At 37.3% G+C, this 20580-nt stretch overlaps 2 protein-coding genes across 2 annotated transcripts; both read right to left on the bottom strand.

Annotated features, from left to right (window-relative positions):
• Window positions 1-236: 236 nt before the first annotated feature.
• Window positions 237-12817, bottom strand: abcg2d (ATP binding cassette subfamily G member 2 (JR blood group)). Its single transcript, XM_074694619.1, has 16 exons — window positions 12656-12817; window positions 10908-11140; window positions 9551-9610; window positions 9360-9474; window positions 8262-8414; window positions 8021-8178; window positions 7219-7370; window positions 6919-7020; window positions 5988-6238; window positions 3537-3619; window positions 2159-2248; window positions 1922-2043; window positions 1636-1790; window positions 1244-1333; window positions 947-1059; window positions 237-767 (listed from the first exon to the last, which is right to left on the bottom strand). Exons 1-16 carry the CDS (start codon window positions 12761-12763, stop codon window positions 620-622), a joined length of 2133 nt encoding a protein of 710 aa, XP_074550720.1. The 5' UTR covers window positions 12764-12817; the 3' UTR covers window positions 237-619.
• Window positions 12818-13578: 761 nt separating this feature from the next.
• Window positions 13579-20525, bottom strand: ppm1kb (protein phosphatase, Mg2+/Mn2+ dependent 1Kb). Its single transcript, XM_074685830.1, has 7 exons — window positions 20362-20525; window positions 18927-19456; window positions 18667-18767; window positions 16609-16774; window positions 16314-16458; window positions 15879-16013; window positions 13579-15615 (listed from the first exon to the last, which is right to left on the bottom strand). Exons 2-7 carry the CDS (start codon window positions 19394-19396, stop codon window positions 15484-15486), a joined length of 1149 nt encoding a protein of 382 aa, XP_074541931.1. The 5' UTR covers window positions 19397-19456; window positions 20362-20525; the 3' UTR covers window positions 13579-15483.
• Window positions 20526-20580: the final 55 nt, after the last annotated feature.

The raw sequence follows: 20580 nt of genomic DNA, 5'->3' as shown, positions 1-20580 counted from the left end.
TATTTTTACTTCGTACTTTTCAGGTCAAAGAGAACTGAGAGAAACTATCAGTTTAACCATGAAAAATACATCTCAGTAAACAACTTTTTGTAATAAAAAAGTTGCCAGACAATGTTTAAAGCAAAGTACCTATCGCCCTATGAAACTAAATTCTGCAAAGTATTTTCTAGAAGTTATGATTACCTAATGTTAAGCATAAAACACAACAATAATAGGTATTTTCACAAGGTGTTAACAGGACAGAGCCAGCCCAGCTCCTGAAGTCAGCTGTCTCCCCTCGCTACACTGATTCAGCAAGGCTAAACAAAGTGAAGCTAAGCTAAGCTTTGCTCAGCTGAACTAAGCTAACTGTCTCTTGGCTTCAACTCCATACTTAAATGCAGACATGTACAGCAGATGGATCATAGCTGAAGTAATTAGAGTCTTCAATAGGGCTAAAGCTATGACAGTGGAATTCTGAGACCAATCAGAATCGAGTATTCATCAAGTCCATGATCTAAGGGAGACCCTCCAGCCCCCCATCTACCATTCTGCAACAAAGTGTACAATATTTTCAAAATGACAGTTTTCTTCTTTAATATGAGAAACTCTTTGTTAAAAATCTTTCTGAATCAGATATTTAAGTGAATTTCTTGATGTAACGTAATTTCAGATAGGCAATGATGAGGAATATGACCGCCATAATGATCAAAGCAACATGATTTCCCCAGAGTCCCCAGGTGGTGGACTCTATTCCCAGGTAGTCCAGGTACTGCTCTCCTGTACATCTGAAACAACACAAACCTCAGTTTGTCACCAATTAATACAATATGAAGTTTTATATTGTGGTCATCTAATTTTTGTAAGTCAAATAACGTTGTGAATATCAGAGAAATAGATCACAGAGATGGTGTAAAACAGTAAGACACAATCAGAGCTTGTCTAAGATGTGTTTCAGTCTACTTACGTCAGACCAGCTGTGCTCACGCTGCAGTTAGTCTCTGTGGATGGGATGCTCGTGTTTCTGATCATAGACTCCTCACAGAACTTCAAACCAACGAACTCATTGATCTTCAGGGCCTGAACACAGACAGCAGAATAAATAAGCAACAAATATTTGCTCGTCTCTGGTTTTCAAACTGACTATACTCAGAGATTCTCCACCGAGGGACAAAAGAGCACAAGATGATGCATAAGACTGTTTCTAACTATGTAAAGCTATCACTGACGTTACTTCTAAAACTTCCTGTTAGTCCTGACTTACTGCAAGTCCATATCGAGGAATACTGAGGTACTTCAGCCAGGCCAGCCAGTCCATGACACTGGGTAGATTCACCAGAAGACCTGAGAATATCTAATGAAACCAAAATATTGTATTTATTAAAAGAAGTATGTGCTTTTAGTAAACAAACATATTAAATACTTTTTTTCATACAGTTTGTGTCAAATATCTTCGTCATGTTTGTGTTTTCCTGACCGTCTTTACGTTGAATGCTTAAAAGAGATGATCACTTTATCAGCAAGACATGAATGTACTGTATGTTAACCTCTTTATTGGGAACTTCAGACTTTTTAGTAAATTGTTTAAGATTTATATTTCTAACAATTGTTGTTTCATAAATTGTCCCTTTTGTGGGCACTGGTAGGGTCTCTCACCATCATAAAGACAAAGGAGATTGTCATGAAGATGTTCGCGAGGGCCACAACGCTCTGATCAGCTGAGATGGCCAAGGTCATGGCTGTGGCTGTAAACGCCACCAGTGTCACTGTCAGCGTGAAGACCACAAAAGCTTCTAGTGTGAATTTGAGCCCTGAATGGACACACAGTCACATATTGTTAACAGGAGAGCAAATTCTAAGAAAAAAAGGTATTAGATCCGGTTTCAGGTATAGAAACAACAAATCAAACAACAACAATGATAACAGATTTGGATTTTTTTACCAATCAGAAAGTAGACGATGCAGCTGAAGATGACAGAGGTGAGGATGCGCAGAGTGATATCAGACAAAATCTTGGACAGGAAGTAGACGGATACCCTGTAGTAGCCACTGATGTACTCATGCCTGTCCCAAGAAAACAACAGACAGTTATCAGACTCCAACTGCTCCCACTCATGCTGTATTATCTGCAAAGATGTTGTAATATTGTTAAAAACTGTCTTCCTGAAAGATGACTCACACAAATAGTTTCCTCTCCATGATGAAGAGCTCAGCTGCAGACACTGTGCTGAAACACTGGTTGGTGGTGATGAAGAAGAGAGCGCCCATCCTGTCAGCGGGGGTGGGGAAGACAGCTGTCTGACTGTTTTCTTGAATGAACAACTTGAATTTTGCATCTTTATTAATGTTGTGCTCTATGCAAGAATATATGCATTTAGTTTCATAATTCGGCCATCTCCATCCAGAGTTACCGTTTTCCAGATTTAACTCATGTTAGTTAATCTCAGCACAATGACTGAGCCTTAGGCTTGTACTCCAACATTGTAGCCATAATCTGAAAGTCTAACATAGACAGAGGGCTGACTTTGAAAGGTCAACACCGCACAGATTATGGTATTTAATTTCTCGTGGTCCAGATCCACATACATGTGCTTAAAAGTGTCTGGTTCCGCTCGTGCTCTGGGCTGAATAACTCTGGGCTGTACATTGGTGACTGTCATGCACCCTATGCATTGACCATGAGTATAATGGAATTAGGGCCTTATAGCCAACTCAGCCATGCACAGAGAGAACAGAGGGGGGCTGTTGAGGTTTCTTAGTGCTTCACTGGGCTTGTAAGTACCAGGTTGTGCCCTAATAAATATGGTAAGAGGATTAGCCATGCAGGACTAGCTCTACTTTTCACACTTTTTTGTTGTTAAAGTCTGAAAAATCATTGACAGACATGTTGTAACAATCAATATGCAATTTAATAGCAATATAAAAAAATATTGATGCTGTTGATCGACGCTGGTTAAGTTTTACAATGCTTTCCTCATTAATCTCCCCCTTTTTTATTTTGTGTAACAATTCATTAAATCTCGCTTATTTGTTCTATGTGGCTGCACCTAGAGCAACAGTTGCCAAGTGCAGGCATGTTGTTTATTTCACATTCTACAAAAACTGACATCTAAGCAAGAATTTATGTTGTAATGGGGTGTAAAAAATTGTACTCTTTTAATAACATATAATTCTGATTTCAAGAAGCTTGACAAATACATTTTACTTATCCCACTTGCAGATTTTCTGACTAATTGCAAGCAATGCAGGTGTCATAAGACATTTTTATGAACGTGTAAATATGACTCATTTTGAATATATAAGACATTTTTTGCTTAAATAAGATAAAAACAATTTACACATTCAGTTTCCGCTGTGTTTCTACCGACCAACTTGTTTTAAAAAAAAGCATGCCACTTCAAGCAATTTTGTACCATTAGCTCCACCTACTCTAAATGTGACTCTAACACCCAGTAAGTCTCTTTAACAATTCAATAGCATCATACATAGGATCAGATATTCATATATGAGATGTACACAAGTTATTTGCTGTTGTTGTATTGTAGCAATCTTCTCACCTGTTCTGGATTCCACTCTGATCATCTTTTACCCCGTAGAAAATGGCTCCTACTATGAGGCCAAGGAAAATGTGGACCCCAACCTGCATGGTTGAAATTATTGAACATCAGAATCTCATACAAAATCAACTTTAAAGGTGTACAGATGCAAAGAATAGCCCATTATTTTGCACCAGTATGTAAGCACTTGTGTGTCTGTGAGTACGCTCCGAAGTTTGTATCGATTAATTCTTAATGGAGAAAACATCACAGACAAGTATTTTTACACAGAAAAGCTTGTACATAGGGTGTGCACACTCTTTACTGCACACAAGTCAGAAATGATTTACAGAATAGACAGAAACTATCTAACCTAAGCAGCATATACGCTGTGTGTCGAACAGTGGGTCTTCAAAAGTTTCTTCCAAGTGAATGTGACTGAAAATGGCGAGTCAAAACTTTAACACTTTATCTTCTCTTTGGACTTCACAGGTTTGTGAACAGGGAGGGACAAGAACTGTAGACACAGTACTTGTTGACTGTCTTGGTTTCTTTAAAAAAAAAAGGGGGGAGAAATAAAATGGACACGGTGCCTCCTTTGAGAAAAAAACAAGTCAATCTTTCAGGGGATCAAGGGTCAAGTGGATGCCCTGCTCCTCCTCCTCCACGGCGGCCTCTCAGAACAAGCATCACAGCCGGTGGGGGAAGATGGCAAGAAAAGAGTGAGAAAAGCGAAAGGGACACAAGTTGTAATCCTAAAAATTTACAGATTATGACAGGACTAAGCGGTTCCCAGGGTGAAGGGATAAGCTCATACGGTTGAGCTTTTTTCACCTCATTCCCCGCAGCCCTTCATGTGAAAGCAAGGCAGTGAATTGATAGGTCATGACGCCATCATGTGACGAGAACCGGACCGGGGCCAAGGGGCTTTGGCCAGATATGATATCAGTTCAGATCCTGGCCCAAAGAGTCAAGAGTAGGGTCACAACAGTCACCAAAGCCGATTACTGCACCCACGCCTCTCAGAGACCCTCTTGAAGGATTACTCTGACTTATTTGGGGCCAATTAGCTGTTAATAATTCTTAAAGTGAGGAGACTTCTAAAGGCATTTTGCCGCCATGGGGTGACTAATGAGAGCATTAAGTCTTGACCCCTTCTAAGTGTTATCTGTGTATCCTGTTCATGATCATAACAGCACTCACAATGAGTGTTTTTTGTTTTCACCCTTCTGATGTTTTTACCACAACTAAGGTCATATGTGCCAAATACTGTGTTCGAACCTGCCCATACACTGACAGGGGAACTGGCTGTTGATCTCTGCTAAAATAAAGATTAATGGTCTGAGAGACCTAAAAGAATATGTGACTGCAGATGAGTACACTTTACAATGCTGCAAGGGTCTCACAGAGCTGTAGAGCGCTGTCCAGCAGGCATTTATCAATCAAAATGTAACATGATTATTGGGGTAGCACTTTCAATTTCGCCTGCTGCCACAAATAATTAATAATGGTTTGGATTTAAGTCTCACACATTAACGAGCAGCATGAAGAAACAGTGTAAATCAACTTATTTTTGTTTTGTCGAGTCTCACTGGTATACAAATGCCACTTTCATGTCTGAAAGCATAGTGTAGGACGACAAATGTCTATTAGCATAGTGTAGGACGAAAATTTAGATGTGTATATATATATATATATATATATCAAATTCTTGAAGTGCAGACGGCCTATTGGATAGAGTCGCGCGCGCTCTATTAGGTTCGCCCTGCATGTCACTTCCCTCTCTCGCCCTGTTTCCCGCTCTAGCCACTGACCTCTACTATTTAATTGAAGGCATAGAAGCTCAAAAATAACCTTAAAAAGTAATAAATAAAATTAAAAAAAAAAATCCTAAATTGGATACCACTGTTTTTATCATAGAATATTTATTTTATATCCCTTCAATATTACATCAAATGCTCCATGTCCATGTTGCATAAATTCTTTTACCAGAAAATAACAAAATTTGATGCTGTGCATTAAAAAAGCAAAAATATCTTAAAGAAAAAGGTGCAAAACTCCTAAAAGTAGTCACAATTAGCAAGATTTGACCTTTCTCTCTTTTTATCAGCCCAAGCCAAGCTAACAGGCGACACACTTCAGCTATAGCTAAACTGTACAGACATGAGAGTGGTATCAATATCCTAATCTAATTCTCAGCATATGGGCTATTTTATCCCTGCAGCCATGCAAAAAATTAAAGATGAAAACTTCTTTAAATTTAAGTTTCAAAGACTTTTGACTGGACTTGGATTTGGCCCAAAGAAATTCAAAACCCACTTATGTTAGAGTGGAAAAAAGAAATCAGGTCACATAAAAACATCCTTTGTGCATATGCTCAATCAGCCACAGTGACAAATGAAACAGATGGCTTGTACTTTATGACTGTTCAGGTTAAATTCTGTATCAAAGAGTGAATTTGTGATGTATTACCTGTGCCACAGAGATTTGAGGGCTCAGCATCAGATTCTGAAATGTCCTCCTGAGCACCCAGTGCAGCTGGTGGAAGAAAGAGCTGTTGTAGGTGATGGTGCGGTATTTCGGGCATGACGTACAGTCCTTGTCCTGGACAATGCGCTCCAGCTCGGCTTTTGTGTCGCTAGAGTAGCTGCTGTTCCTGAACTCCTCTACCAAGCGCTCCTCGATGCTCTGCCGAGAGCTGCTGAGCTCCTCAAAGTCCATATCTGTCCATGCACACCACAGGACAAGAATGACATGTTTAAGAACTACATATACTCGTGGTCTACTATACCATATAGCAACCAATCATTTGTTTTAAACTTGAAATAAAAAGAAATAATTGAAAACAACACTTATAAGCATATTAACATAAAGTGAAATTTAGTATTTTTCATTCTCACTGCAAGGTTGATTCACTGCGACAAACCGATTTAGAGAAAATGAATGTTTTCTTTTTTTTCTAAGGTTCTTTTGGAAAGTATCCTATCATTACTTTTCTGTATATTTCTTTATTACTTGGAAGTTGCTGCTGTATATATATATATATATATATATATATATATATATATATATATATATATATATATATATATATATATATATATATATATATATATATATATATATATATATATATATATATATAATTTTCCATTTATTTTTTAAATTATATTTGTGAATGTGCTTTTGTTTAGTTTTTGCTCTTAGGAGTTGCTGTAGTTAATGAAAATTACAACTCCTTTATTAATGTATTCATTTATGTAAGGACATATGGATGGTCATTACCCAGTCCCTGTCATTACTGTAACTGTTTTCCTTCTTATTTGTGTGATTAAGAGAATTACTTAAGCATTTTCCAGGTTATGTCAGAAGAATTCATTGAGTTGTGTGTGATTGCTGTTACCTTCAGACCCATGCATTTTTGTCATGGTTGTTGCTGTGGAGTCTCCATTAATAACATCCAGAAAGAAATCAGCTGGGTTGTTGTGGGGCTCACAGGGAAAACCTGAAAATCAGATTACAGATTACAATGATCCATGATCCATAATGGTATAACCTAGCTGAGGTGATACTGAGATGTTATTTATTTTTAGTGATGTAAGCCACATGAGAAACCTACACAACCGTCTGCAAATATAACATTCCAATGACAGTGAAACCTCATGAACTATATATATATATATATAAAAAAAACTATATTCACCGATGTTGGCAAAGTAATCCAAAGCATTTGGTGCTGGTCCATGGTAAACCATTTTACCACTGACCAGCAGAGTCAGAGTTTCAAACAACCTGTAGATGGAGTATCGAGGTTGGTGGATGGACATTATTATAGTTCTTCCATGATTGGCCATTCTGAAAAACACAAAGTAAATTGTTCAACCATAATATATATTTAAAAAAAAATAAAAATAAAAACAGCTACAGTGTAGTATAAAAAAACCCTGTCAACAATATGTTTTTAAGCTTTGTGTTTTATTATTGAAATAGTACCTGTCAGCTTAAAATGTTTGAATAAATGTGTAAATATTTGAAATGTGATCTTTATAGATTTTTAATATAAATCAATTTCAGGAATTAATTCAGTAAAAAATTGCCTCTTAACTTAAAAAGCTTTTAAATTATGAAGCAGTTATCAGACTATATGAAACATGACAAATGCATTGTCTTTTAGATGATCCATGAGACAGCCCTCTCATCAGAATAAAATTTCAGATTCTGAAAACAATTTAAATCACAACTTGGTAGAAAAAAAGAAAACTAAATCAATTTGGTCAAAGTTATTGCATCATTATCTTTTTGCTTATTTATAAGGAAAATTGTTCTGTTTTTCTTGACTTTTCACTGACACATTATTCCTAATTATTGAAAGTAAAAGGGCAAAGAAAAGTTTTTCAATGAAATCAAAATATGTGCTTCGCTTGGGTTAATAGTGTCATAAAGAGATATAGATTGTGAATATAATATGTGCAGTCTATGATGAAACTAGAGTAACATTAAAAAACCTTTTCAGCAGCAGTAGAACAGAGTTAGCTGTGCTAGCATCCAGTCCTGTGGTTGGTTCATCGAGAAAGAGAACTGGGGGATCAATAATTAGCTCCATGCCGATGTTTGTCCTCTTCCTCTCTCCTCCAGAGATTCCACGAGTCATCTGTGTTCCCACCTGAAGACAAAAAGAAAAATAAACAGAAAAGGTTTTTATTGTATCACCCACCTGAAGCATGAGGACCATGGGTGTGAACTTACCTTACAGTCAGCCACCTTGCTGAGACCCAGCTCTTCAATGAGGTGACTGACCCGAGCCTCCTTCTCACTTTGAGGCACCGAGCTTGGCAGCCGCAGTGCTGCAGAGAAACGCAGGTTCTCTCTTACTGTCAAGGTGCCCATGACCACATCTTCCTGACAGAGGAGACATGAGCACAGGGTCAAGGTCAGAAGGTGGTTGACTTTGTATTTTACCTGTCAAGCTCCCTTCTTTTTTCAGAGTGAAAATATTGGCACCAATAACAAAGACCTTATATTAATGAGCAAGACACAAAGGTTTTGCATTTTTTGAGAATAAAACAATGTTATTGTCTTAACCCTTACATTACTTCTAAATTGATTAAAAAAAAAATCAATGAATTCTGAAAATGTTGAATGAAACCAAAAGAATGACGTGTAAAATTTTGTTTAATGCAACTTAAAACCTGTGAAATGTGTTTTCGTCTTCCAAACAATCTGAAGTACAAAAGACTCATAAGATGCACAGTCGTGGTTTTCTGGACAATTTCAGTCAATTATTCCTCCAATGTCTCTTTTTCAGGCTAACACGAAGGCTGACAACGACGCTGACAAGAAATTATTATTATTATCATTATTTTTTTGTTGGTAAAATACATCCATAGTTGATGTTTGTATCAAAAGTTAGTTTTTCAACTTTGTAATTTGAAATGTCAAGTTTTTTAACCCAAAGAAAACTATTACCCGGCTCTTCATCTTCAGAGTTACAGTTTTTTCAGGGGCATAACAATAAAAATGTTAAATAAAGTCACATTGTTTTGATATTTTCAAACAAAACAACCATTGAATGTTTTTTTTTTTTTTTACAGGGAAAGTGAGAAAGAATCCACTTCACACCATCTGTCCAGATCCAAACAACAAAGCAATAATTCAGAGACTGGCTAATCAGCTTTTAGGAGCACCTAAAGGAAACCTATTGCTGCTCTATATCTGCTGGAGGTACACAAATCTGCCATGTTAAATGTATTCAAAAAAATAAGTGTTATGTTTAGAGCTTATTTGTCTTGTCCTGCAAATGGGCAACAACGACAACAATAAGAAAAACAAATGGTTCAACAGTACCTGAACCACGTAGCCAGAAAGACACTTGAAGTTTGGGGGCTGTGGTGCTCTGTCGATGAGTACTTCTCCTGACAGACCAGACGGATCTTTTCTCGCAGCCAGAATATCCAAAAATCTTTTAACACATGAACTATTATTAGAAGGAGTTTTGGGATCTACATATCAAGAAAAATGCTGTTAAATTCACTTACGAGGATTTTCCACTCCCAGTTGGTCCAAGAATAGCATTTAGTCCAGGTCTCATGAGCCCACTGACAGACAACAACACACAAGTCTCAGTAAACTCTTCAGAAAGGGTGAAGGGATTTTACAGCCAAGTTTGAATGCACATTTTTGCATTAATGTTCTTTGCTAATTAAAAAAAAAAAAATCTGGGGCCATTTCTTTCTTTATTGACAGGACAGCTGAGATGAGACATGTTGGGGGTCGAGAGAGGGGTAAGTCATACAGTTAAAAGCAGTGATAGGTTAGTTGAACCAGTGACCACTGCAACAAGGACTATAGCCGCAGTGTGGGGGCATGTGCTTTAACAGTCAGACCAGCAACTTTTTCTTTACTAATATGGCTCCACTGAAGCAGATAGCGTAGTTTAATAAAAGTCAACGGATTGTCAACAGTTTAACTAAAAGCCATTTTTTATTTTTTATTTTCATTTTTTTTACACAAGGACAAGGATTATTTAGAAACAATAGTTTTCCATGAGTCATGCTAGGTGGTATGGTGTCTGTTCTGAGCAATCTTTACATCTCAGTGTTGAATGGAGGAGTAAATGTTCATGTGTTTTTTACCCGTCAGGGTAATTTCAACATTAAGCCAACTCTTTCTCAAAATGCACCTACCCTTAATTACTTTATTCCCCTTCCAAAATGAAATGGAGATCATGAAAGGATTTGCCACTCTCAAGGCTCAGCACACACAAAAGAAAACTAAAATTTGGTGTTAAAAAAATCAAAAGCAAATCCTTTGACTTCAGAGAGACCAGAGCACTCAGAGGGTCAGTGATATAAAAAGGAATTAATAGACTGAATAAAAGCCTGGCAGTGAATCACGTGACAGTGTTTAATTTGTTCCCCTGGCAGTCTACGCTTTAGTGCATCAGAGAGATTATATGCAAGAAACCATGCTTAATATCCCATAATTAACACTTAGGCTGGAAAAGGTTCCAACAGTTGTGTGAAATGATTCATTCTGCCATGGGAAATGTCAGAGATATTTAATGCCATTTGAAAGAAACTAATATAAGAGTCCATTCACCATTGTCTTGCTCTGGTTAAGGATGCAAAAAAGCTGTGCTGACTTGGCGTGAAGCTGCTCTTCAGTAATGTAGTTGCTGGAATTAAGGGAATCGAAAGTGTTTTTTCTTCATTTCTGAGCCAAAAACAAAAAATTCTCTTTTTTTCTGCAACTCGACAAACCAAGGACCACTGAGGGCTGCATTTGAATGCATAGCTGCCTTAAAAAATGATCAGATAAGAAAGAAAGTTTAATTTGGAGGATACAGAAACAGACAACATAGAAAAAAAGAAAGGATTAGATTGTGATACTTACTTGAGGTCCACCAGTATTTCCCTATGACTTATTTTTTGGTGGCAGAGGAAGCCACTCTTCAGCGGCACTTTGTAATGGATGTTGTGGAAGCTCACGGTGGAGCCACATGGCTGCTTGTTCTGGTCCATAGCCAAGCCAGCTTTTGACCTGGCCATCCCATTGGTGCCGATATCTTCAATCATTGCAATGTTGATGTGATTGGCTCTCTCCATTTCTGTCTGCTGAAAAAAACCCTGAATGGGAAGGGAACGTACAGACTGAAATGAGTAAATATGAGGGTTAGAAAGCCACAGCTGTCATTCACTGTTTACTGTTTGTGTTAAGGAAAAAAAAACTGAGTTGATCAAACCCAAATATAATTTTGAGGGTTTGGGTAATTTACAAAAAATAAAACACCCTGCAGCTACTTGACATGATGAGAGGATGAAGTATATCAGGAATAACACAGGCACGCTCACCAGCTTTTAAACCTTAGGGGACAAAAAACGACCAATCTCCACATAAAAAATTAAGTGTTTATCATTGTGTTAAATGGAAACTTGTTCATAAGTATGTTTGTCTATGTTAAACACTTTCAGGGAAAAGACACAGTTCATCATGCTAATATAATTAAAGAAACTAACCTAAAAAAAAGCTCATAAAACATCCCTAAGCAAGACAAATTATTAAACTTCAGTAGGAAAATTGTCGTGAAATGACAAATGTTTGAAATATTACACAATTATATCCTTTTTTAGCATCAAAAAGATCTTCGCCACAAACGTGGTTTTCTACCTGACCTCTCAAATGTACTCATGAAAAGCAAAATAGGAAATAACTAATAATATGAAATAGACATTTACTCACACAAACAGTTAAATTAATACAGAATTTACAAGCAAAACAATTAAATTTTCTTCTAAAGCTTAACCCCTCGATGCTTGTTGTAGCAAATTTTCAACATACCCGGTCAGGTGTTGATGCAGCTAAATTGACCTTTGTGTCTTGTTATTACCAATTGATTCATATTCTACACATACCAAAGATCGTATCAGATCCACTATGTTATAACATATTGGTCAGGGGATAAACTTTTCATGTCTATAAGATAACAGTTCAAACTATTGTGTGTACTACATTCAAATTTACAATCTCCACTTAATTTAAGGTGAATTATGTCATATTGTTCTTTAATTTTGTAATTATTAATATTTTCTTGTACTTTCTTGCTGCAATTTTTATTTTGAATTTTTTGATAAAGCAGAGAAATATTAGATTTCATAGACTTTTGTTATTGTTGATAAGGCGCACACCTAGGTCAACAATGTCATATTAGGATACTTAAAAATATGGTATTTCAACAATCTGCATTTTTTTTTTCACATTTTTTTTTTTTACAATAGATTTAGTATCTTGTATGGTCCTATAACACCATAATTTTTTTTGATTAATTGATTAATCAATATATTTTATTTTATTTTTTAATACAAAATAAAGAGAAAGAAAGAAATTGACCATCATCGATAATAACAGAGAAAAATGGAATGACAGTATTCAAACTATTAATTATTACAGTTTACATCAAGGTGGCTGCTTCCTAAATGTCAAAATCGAGATAAATCCGAGTGACTAAAATACTGTTAATGTAAAACTAATGATAAATGTTTTCACATTAAAAGAGAAAATCAAAACAAAACATTGCCTCAGAATAAATCTTTCCTACACCTCTGATTGATAAGTAATGATAAGTTTTGTTGTGAGGGACTTACCGAGCCGAGGGATTGTGAGAAAGCTGCTGGTGTGGAGTGGTGCTGCAGCTTCAGGAGCACTGCTGCTGCAGACTGACAGAGCAGGAGACTGAGCAGGCTGACCAACATCAGCTCATGACAGCAGGGACAGGTGCCTCACCATCCAGCCACAGACTGGGCTGAGATCCTACCACCGTCCTCATTGGTTTAACCCTTTACATACCCTTTGAAAGGACACAAATGACAAAGATTTTGAAGTCTATCATTACACATGCATCACTTGCTTCAACTCAGTTCTGTTCTGCGTAAAACTCAAATTTTAAAGTCACTTAACTTGCATCAGCAGAAGTTTGGGTTTTCTTTCTTACTTGCATTAGTGTTGCATGATAAGGCACAACAACACTCTAAAACTGTTAAAGGAGTTATCAAGTATTTTTAACTGTAGAAATTAGAGTCCAAATGTCCTTGGTTGCACATAAATTGAGGGAAGTAGTCTACAGTCAAAAGTTATGTACTTTTTTCTTGTATTGCCCATTTCAAATGACTTTTTAAAATAAATAACATATCAGACCTTGAATAGATTAGGCATAACTATTAGCCAACTCTACATTATTCCACATAATCTAGCAACTAACTAAATGTACAAAACAACCTGAGACTGAATCCAACAGTTAGTGTGACCCATCTGTGAGATTATTAACTTTGTGGAAGGCAAAGAGCTCTTCAAAGCTAAGTTATTTTTGTTTTGATTTTTTTTTCCCTCAAAGCTTGGTCTGGGTGTTTTTCCTCATCAGTTTTTGAGTCATTCACTCTTCTGTTATTTTCAAACAGTTTATTTCCTCATACATTTCATTGGACTTTTTTCTGCAGTTGAGCACTTACCATGATTTCTTTTAGTCAAGTGGTTCAAATAAAATGAGAGTATAATTTCACATTTTCTCACAGACAGGTATTAATAAAACAGTGACAAACATGTCCTGTGCATTCAAAGATGTACAATTTGATTTTAAAGCAATGTAAAACACTCACATTGTGACACAGTCACAACCTGAAATAGCTTTTTAGAAAAGTGCCAATTAAAAATAACAAGTTCTTAAGAGTTTTTTTTTTTCCAAGTAAAGTTTTTTTATTGAGGTGTCACAAGCCATTCAATGATACATTACTGACAGGTTCCTGTAAAAATGTCAACAATAAGGTCCCAGATCCAGGTCCACAGCTAAAATACTCACATTTTGAAAGCCAATGGAACAAAAAACAGAAAATAAAAATTAAACAGGCTCTGACAGATGGATTATACAGTTGAGGTGGCTTGTGAGGACGTTTAACTTAAAAATTCTTAGAATAACCAAGGTTTCACTCAAATGCACATATGAGTAAAATGCATTTACAAAACAGTTTTAGATGGTGTTGATAAAAATTAATGACTATGTAGTCAAACAATGCTGATAAATAGTAAGTGTAGCATTTGTCTTGCTTCAACCACCATAACACAAATACCAACAATATTGTGTGTACCATTTATATCTGCCTTCCACTGAAAATCATATCAGACATTCACACAAAAAACAAAAAAAAAAAGCTATACAGCTGAATTACTGCTATGCTTTGTCTGTACTCTTGTATCATGGCTGGCATTCAAGCAAACATTCACATTGTCTTACATTTTCTCACCCAAACAGCTCTTTAGTGTTACATTAAGTGTGCTTTGCTCTTTCTTAATGGTTTCAATCACAAACTACTGATTTTACCAAAATTAGTCCAAACAAAGTAGCATATATGACACAAGCACTTGCTTCTGCATGTGTGAGAAATGACACAAGATTCTTTTGAACAAGTTATACAGTAAATGCAACAGAGGCTGTATTCCAGATGTACATAAATAGAATTATTTACAAAAAAATAAACTGTACATTTCTGTACCCTGAACACCTCCTGGTGCCCTAACAAGACTGGTTTTTAACTAATTACAGATATCAACACTTGTACAAGGACATGCAATATTTAAATTGCAGAAGCATGACTGTTTAAATGTCAAACTTGAAATACACTGAAATAGCATCACGCAACTCCACTCACACCAGTTTACCAGACCATCAAGATTGTGCAATTGGGCATTAATGCTTTACAGTCTTCAGTGAATGGTAAATTAAAACCCCTGAACTAAAATGTGTCCACAAACAGTTCCACTTTGTGATACTCGCATTACAGCTGCTTTACATGTCTTGATGTTTCATTTACATTCAAGTAAATTTTGAATTTTCATTCAGAAGCTCCGCTGATTCAAATCCTTTGACAAGTGTTGTTCACTTAATGTATTTACCTACTTTGATCTATGCCCGTATATCAACCATTTACGCTGGAAATTGGTCCGAAACCTATTCAAGACAGCAGGTTTTGAAAAAAACGTCCTTATCTTTTTCAAAAATGTAACTTTTTCAAGTTTTGTTAAAACCATGCACACCAAGGGATTCTGAACAACTGAATAGCTAATAAAATGTCTGAATGGCAGACACCCTCTGAATTTTTTTGCAAATGTGGAGCAGGCTAATGCTACCTCCATCCCAACACTTCTCAGTTCTTAACACCTGTTAGATGATTGGGGTTCTAGGAGATAAAACCTTTTAAAGATGATGTTATTAGTGAGTGCACATCATGAATTCACCACCCCTCAACCCACAGAGACTAGTTAACACAATGCTACTCAAAATAACACCTGGATAACATTTGGGTATCTCATGGGTATCAATGTTTTAGCAGGCATCTATTTCCACAAGGGCACCATTGTTCGATTGTATTGCACACATAAAACGGTCCACAGACCTGCAGATTTTCATCAGATGGCTGTTCAACTATGCCCAACGACCGCTGGACACAAAACTTCTGCTAAAGGAAAAACTTGAGTCTGAACTTTGGTGTTTTCCCCAAGCCCCGAAAGGCACCACAATAATTGTGCTGTTGTCCTCAGAGCCATAATGCAGTGCCTAAGAGAGAAGAAATGAATGGTTATTGAATATACATACACCGGTTTTCTTACTCGCTTCACTAGCAGAGCTCACAAAGTGTTTTTGAAAGGACACAATGTTTATTTTTGACTTGAGATAACCTTATGCTTTAAGGTGACTATGCACCCATCTCTACTGTGGCAATTTTTTTTAATTTATGATTAATAAATTCACAAGTTGATTCCTCTTCACTTCAAGTCTAACTTTAATCATGGGAAATCATTAAAAGCATTAAGACTAACCTGGTCAGATATTCTATGAGCGGCCTCCTTGGGGTCAGGGCACTGGCTGATGATGTTGCAAATCTCCTGGCTGTTCATAATGAAGTTAACACCATCCGTGGTAAGTGCCAGAAACGAGTCGTGGGCATGGTGCAACTGTAAGGAAAAGCAAACACTATTTAAAAACTCTTTATTCAATTAATTTCTGATACAAGGACAGGTCTAAAACTAGATGATAAATATAGTGTAAGTGCGATTCATTAAGAAATAATCAGCAAAAAATTTGTGCTGGTAAGAACATGATTCTACAACTATTTCCTTATTATTTTGTTCTTATTTAGAATTAGTCTATTAGTCTATAATTTTAGTACAAACAAAGCTGTATGAGTCTTTTGTCTACCTACTGAAAAATGTCAAATATTTTCTTAAGCTGAGACTTAAATTTTACAACCTTACCGTTACTCTTTTGGTCTCAGGCTCCGCAATGACCCCCATGTTCTTTAGGTCAAAGTCACCAATGCTACGAGTCATGGCCAACCTTCCGTTGACATTTGGCTGTCCCAGACTATTCCAGGTGATAAAACCCCCACTTCTCTTTATCCTTGAGATGGGTTAGGACACAAAGACTGATCTCAGTACAGCGACAGTAAGTCAAATATGTCTTTCTTTAAGCAGCAGAAACAACTCTGTTGCTATTAAATGTGCTTGAGGCTATTTGATAAAAAAAAAAGATATAAGATTCTTCATTTACCTCTCTTTCTCATCCTTCCTCTCCGGGGTGTGGTCAACGGTGAGTTTAAGAGCCTTGCCCTTACGACACATCATTGCACGGCTATCACCCACACTGGCCACCACCAGCTCAATGCCGTCCCTCAGCAGGGCCACAGTGGCAGTGGTTCCTGCATTCACCCCAGGTACTACGGAGACATTAGAGAAACATCAGAGGTGGAATGTGATGTTTAAAAAAGGTCCACACAAAGTCACTGTTCACATTGTGCACAACAACCACGTAGTGGGTCACACACTCTCACAAACACACTCTAAGACATGAACACAATGGGGGTAAGGGGGGTCATGAAGTGTTCTTATAGCAAGCTAGAGAATAAGAAGTTATCAACAGAAGAGGCAGTCGTACATGCAGGTTCAACTATTGCAGAACAGAGTTATGGTCCAGAGCATTTTACTGCAGGTTTAGGTCTTAAGCTTGATTCATACTAATGCATTCAATCCATGTAGAATTTAAGCCGTGCACAATGCTGCATCTATACTTATGTAATGCTGTGTCTGTAATTCCCCCCTTCTAAAAATCTATTTGGTGTTGGAATATGACTGCTACTGTGACGTTCAAACAAACAATGGCCACATAAACAGCATGGATTTTGTTTGGGTTGGAGATAACAAATATTTAACAGTACTACTTTGTCGCCACAGTCACCATTTTATGGAACAAAATGTTGACACAAATTCTCTAAGCAAACCCCAATCCAATCCCCTGTTGATTTTAGCTCAGGGATACAAACTAACAGCTTTAACAGTTTGTTGTTCTCTGAGCAACAGGTTTTCTAGTTTTCTGAAGATGACCTGCAGTCATCAATCCTTTTTTATTTGTTCAGCCTTGTCCTGTGTTTATTTAGAAATGGTTTGAGCATTGTCTCTGGCGGATTTATCACTGACGGCTGATTGACACGGTTTGTGTTGTTTTGTACAGAATGTAATCTGGATTAAATTCCTTCAGATTAAACAAAGGGTATCTCATGGACAATGTACTTCTCACACAACTAATCAAACGTAAACACTGTTGCACATTAAGCTTTGCATACACTTGGTAGGAGAAGGTAAGATAAGGAGAAGAGGTTGAGAGAGACAGAGAGAGATGAGAGAGGATTCAGAGAAAGATAGGGAACCTTCCAGTAGTCCAGGATTTAGGACCCGCTGGACTCTCCTTCAAAATTTAGCCCCTCTCCATCCACATTGGTGCCAAGGGCCTCCAGCTCTTAGCTGGGTCAGCAGCTGCCGTAGATAACATGCACACACACACAGGCATATTTTGACATTTCATACAGTGTGGCCGATATACGACCACAAAAGATGTAAACTACCTTTTAAAGTAACAAAAAAAGTATGAAACATTAAACTATTGGAGTTATTTAGAACTACTTTTTAAGGTTTTTAATCTGTTAATCTGTCAAATGGACAACAGGTGGATCACATTATTCATAATGCATTAATTTGCTTGTGGGGTGCTGAAGTTGCCCCTTTGTATTGCTTTGCAAATGCTCAATAGTGTGATTTTCAGAGAAACAATATATCGGTGGGTGGTAGACAAACTGAAGGAAAATATGTATCATGAATCTTTTCAAAATGTCCTTATTTTCAGTCAAGGTACTGCGTGCTGTGGCACACTGAAGTATTCAGCTGTGAAAACAATATTTACCCAATTAAAAATATACTTGAGTTATGTATGGAAAACAAATTTTGGCTTTCTAATCCACAGTTTTCTCTGATTTTTCCTTTAATTTGTCTCCATCCTTTCCAGGTAAATGCAGTGCCAAAAGCAGGATGGCAGTAGCGTTTGCTCTACTTGTAGCTGTTAATTGTTCAGCAGTTATTCAGTAACTCTTGTTATATGACAGACCTCTACCAAAGAGAGCTCAGGTTATGTCAGTTGGGAAATCCAAGGCTTCAAAGTCTAGGTAGAATGGTTAAATGAGGTTTTTAAAGGGAAAGATGACACATTTTCACAGCTTTTGAATATAATTTTTTACATATACATTGTTGATCTGTGCATGCGTGAAGTGGAGGAACCTACCTTTTGGGATAAAGTGTAAGTGCTTTGCAAAAGCTTTGTCAACTTCAAGGAAAGCTTGTGTTAAAACTGACTCCAGGTCAGACTCCTTTGTCACAAGGTCCCTGAAAACAGACAAAAGATGTTATTTATATCAGCTCTAATCTACTGATTTGATGACATCTATTATTGACAGATATTAAAATACATAGGTCAATTTTGCTCCTTTTAAAATGTTTGAGATGAACAAACCGTAAAACCAGCAAATTAAGTTTTTTCCTTACTTGATGAATTTCTCCATATATTTTTCACAAAAGTCAGCTGCTTCTGGCCCTCCATGTCCATCAAACACAGCAAAGTAGAGGATACTGTCTGTCATTTGAGAGACCTGGAAGCGGTCCTCATTCTCCTTGCGCTGACCAATGAGCGAGGCGCAGCCTACTTTTGATAAACTGACTTTGGGTATAGGAGTGCCATAGCGAATGCTTGGAGGCAGAAGGATGGGCTCATCAATGCGATTGTCCCAGATGCCAAATGAGTCCCAAGTGGTAGGTCGACCACTGCTGTCTGCATCAAAGCGTGTGTTGCTATTCAGTTTTCCTGTGGGAACGTACAGTTTTCTGTGGAAGACTGTGAGCTGGAGATGGCTGTCCTGCTTGATTGGGTGAGGAAGAGCGCTGGTAGGAAAAAGACCACTGCGACCAACATATGGACCACTGCACCTTGCCAGGCGCGCAAGACAGGCTGCTGACATCCCCTTGACAGCACTAACACTGGAGATGCACAGGTTGCTCAGGAGTTTTTAGTCCCAGCACTGAGGAAAAATGAAGAAGTGAGTCAGTCTTTTATCTAGCATTACAAAAAACATTGTATGTTTATTATCTTGATTATCAGTCACTAAACTTTCCTCAAACTTATAGAAAATCAGAATATTTGCTTGGAAGTAGGACCAGTCGGAAAAATTTCAGTTTTACTAAGCTTAGCATTTCTGTTCATAGACTGGGAGTTTAATACATTACCCAAGCAGCAGATAAATACTGTGTTTCTAGCAACCTGGAGTAGCTGTTGTACTGGCATACTTAATATGGACAAATTCTGAACTGCAAGTATGTGGGAACGACGTTAACATACTATTCATTGCTCTGAATTGGTAGCTTGAAGGGTCCACTTCGCAGCATGTCCTATGACACTTTGTTATTACATTAATACGCAGCTTTATAATACTTGTAATTGTTACTGTATTAAACTGAATTTTAACATTTGACCAGCACAAATAAATCACAACTCACTTACACACTAAAACATCATATCGCATCTGTGACCAGCAACATACCGGGTGAATAGCAGTGGCGTTAAATGAGAACGTTTTATTTTGGGGAATCGCATGATGCAACCCCCGACAGGCATGAAAATACATGACTTCACGAACGAAACAGACATAACTGTCAAGGTAAATGCCACATGGAGAGCAAATGGTTCATTTCAAAGAGATCAATAATTTTCACCATCGCATAGTCTCTGTTATGATAAATACACAAACGGTTTCTTTACAGCCTTTAAGGTCAACACTTAGCATCAACTTGCTAGTTAGCTACATCACAACTGTTATCAGCAGACAAGCTAGCTGCATGGCTAACATTAGCGGGGATTTCGCAGTTCTGTAATATCACCCAGACAAACCCCCAAACACTTCATTTGACTATAAACTTCAAACTGTACCTTTGATGATTGTGATTTTTCTAGTCAATGTGTTTTAAATCCTCCACAGGTTTCAAGAGGGGACTCGCAGAAATCTCAATGAAACCCGCCGCCCTCTTTTTCTCTCGTCCCAGTGTTGTGGGTCGGTGGAATTATCAAACAGGGCCTGTATTGTGGCGGTAGACTGTATTGACCGCACCAATCAGAATGCTAAAAACATCTACGCCTTCTATACGCCCA

Source organism: Halichoeres trimaculatus, unplaced genomic scaffold (genome assembly GCF_033239565.1).
Source record: "Halichoeres trimaculatus isolate MK-OKI-2021-1 unplaced genomic scaffold, fHalTri1.1 fHalTri1_scaffold_2, whole genome shotgun sequence".
NCBI classification, from domain to species: Eukaryota; Metazoa; Chordata; class Actinopteri; order Labriformes; family Labridae; genus Halichoeres; species Halichoeres trimaculatus.
The sequence above is the reverse complement of the archived record's forward strand: the minus strand, read 5'-3'. Positions and strand labels throughout refer to the sequence as shown.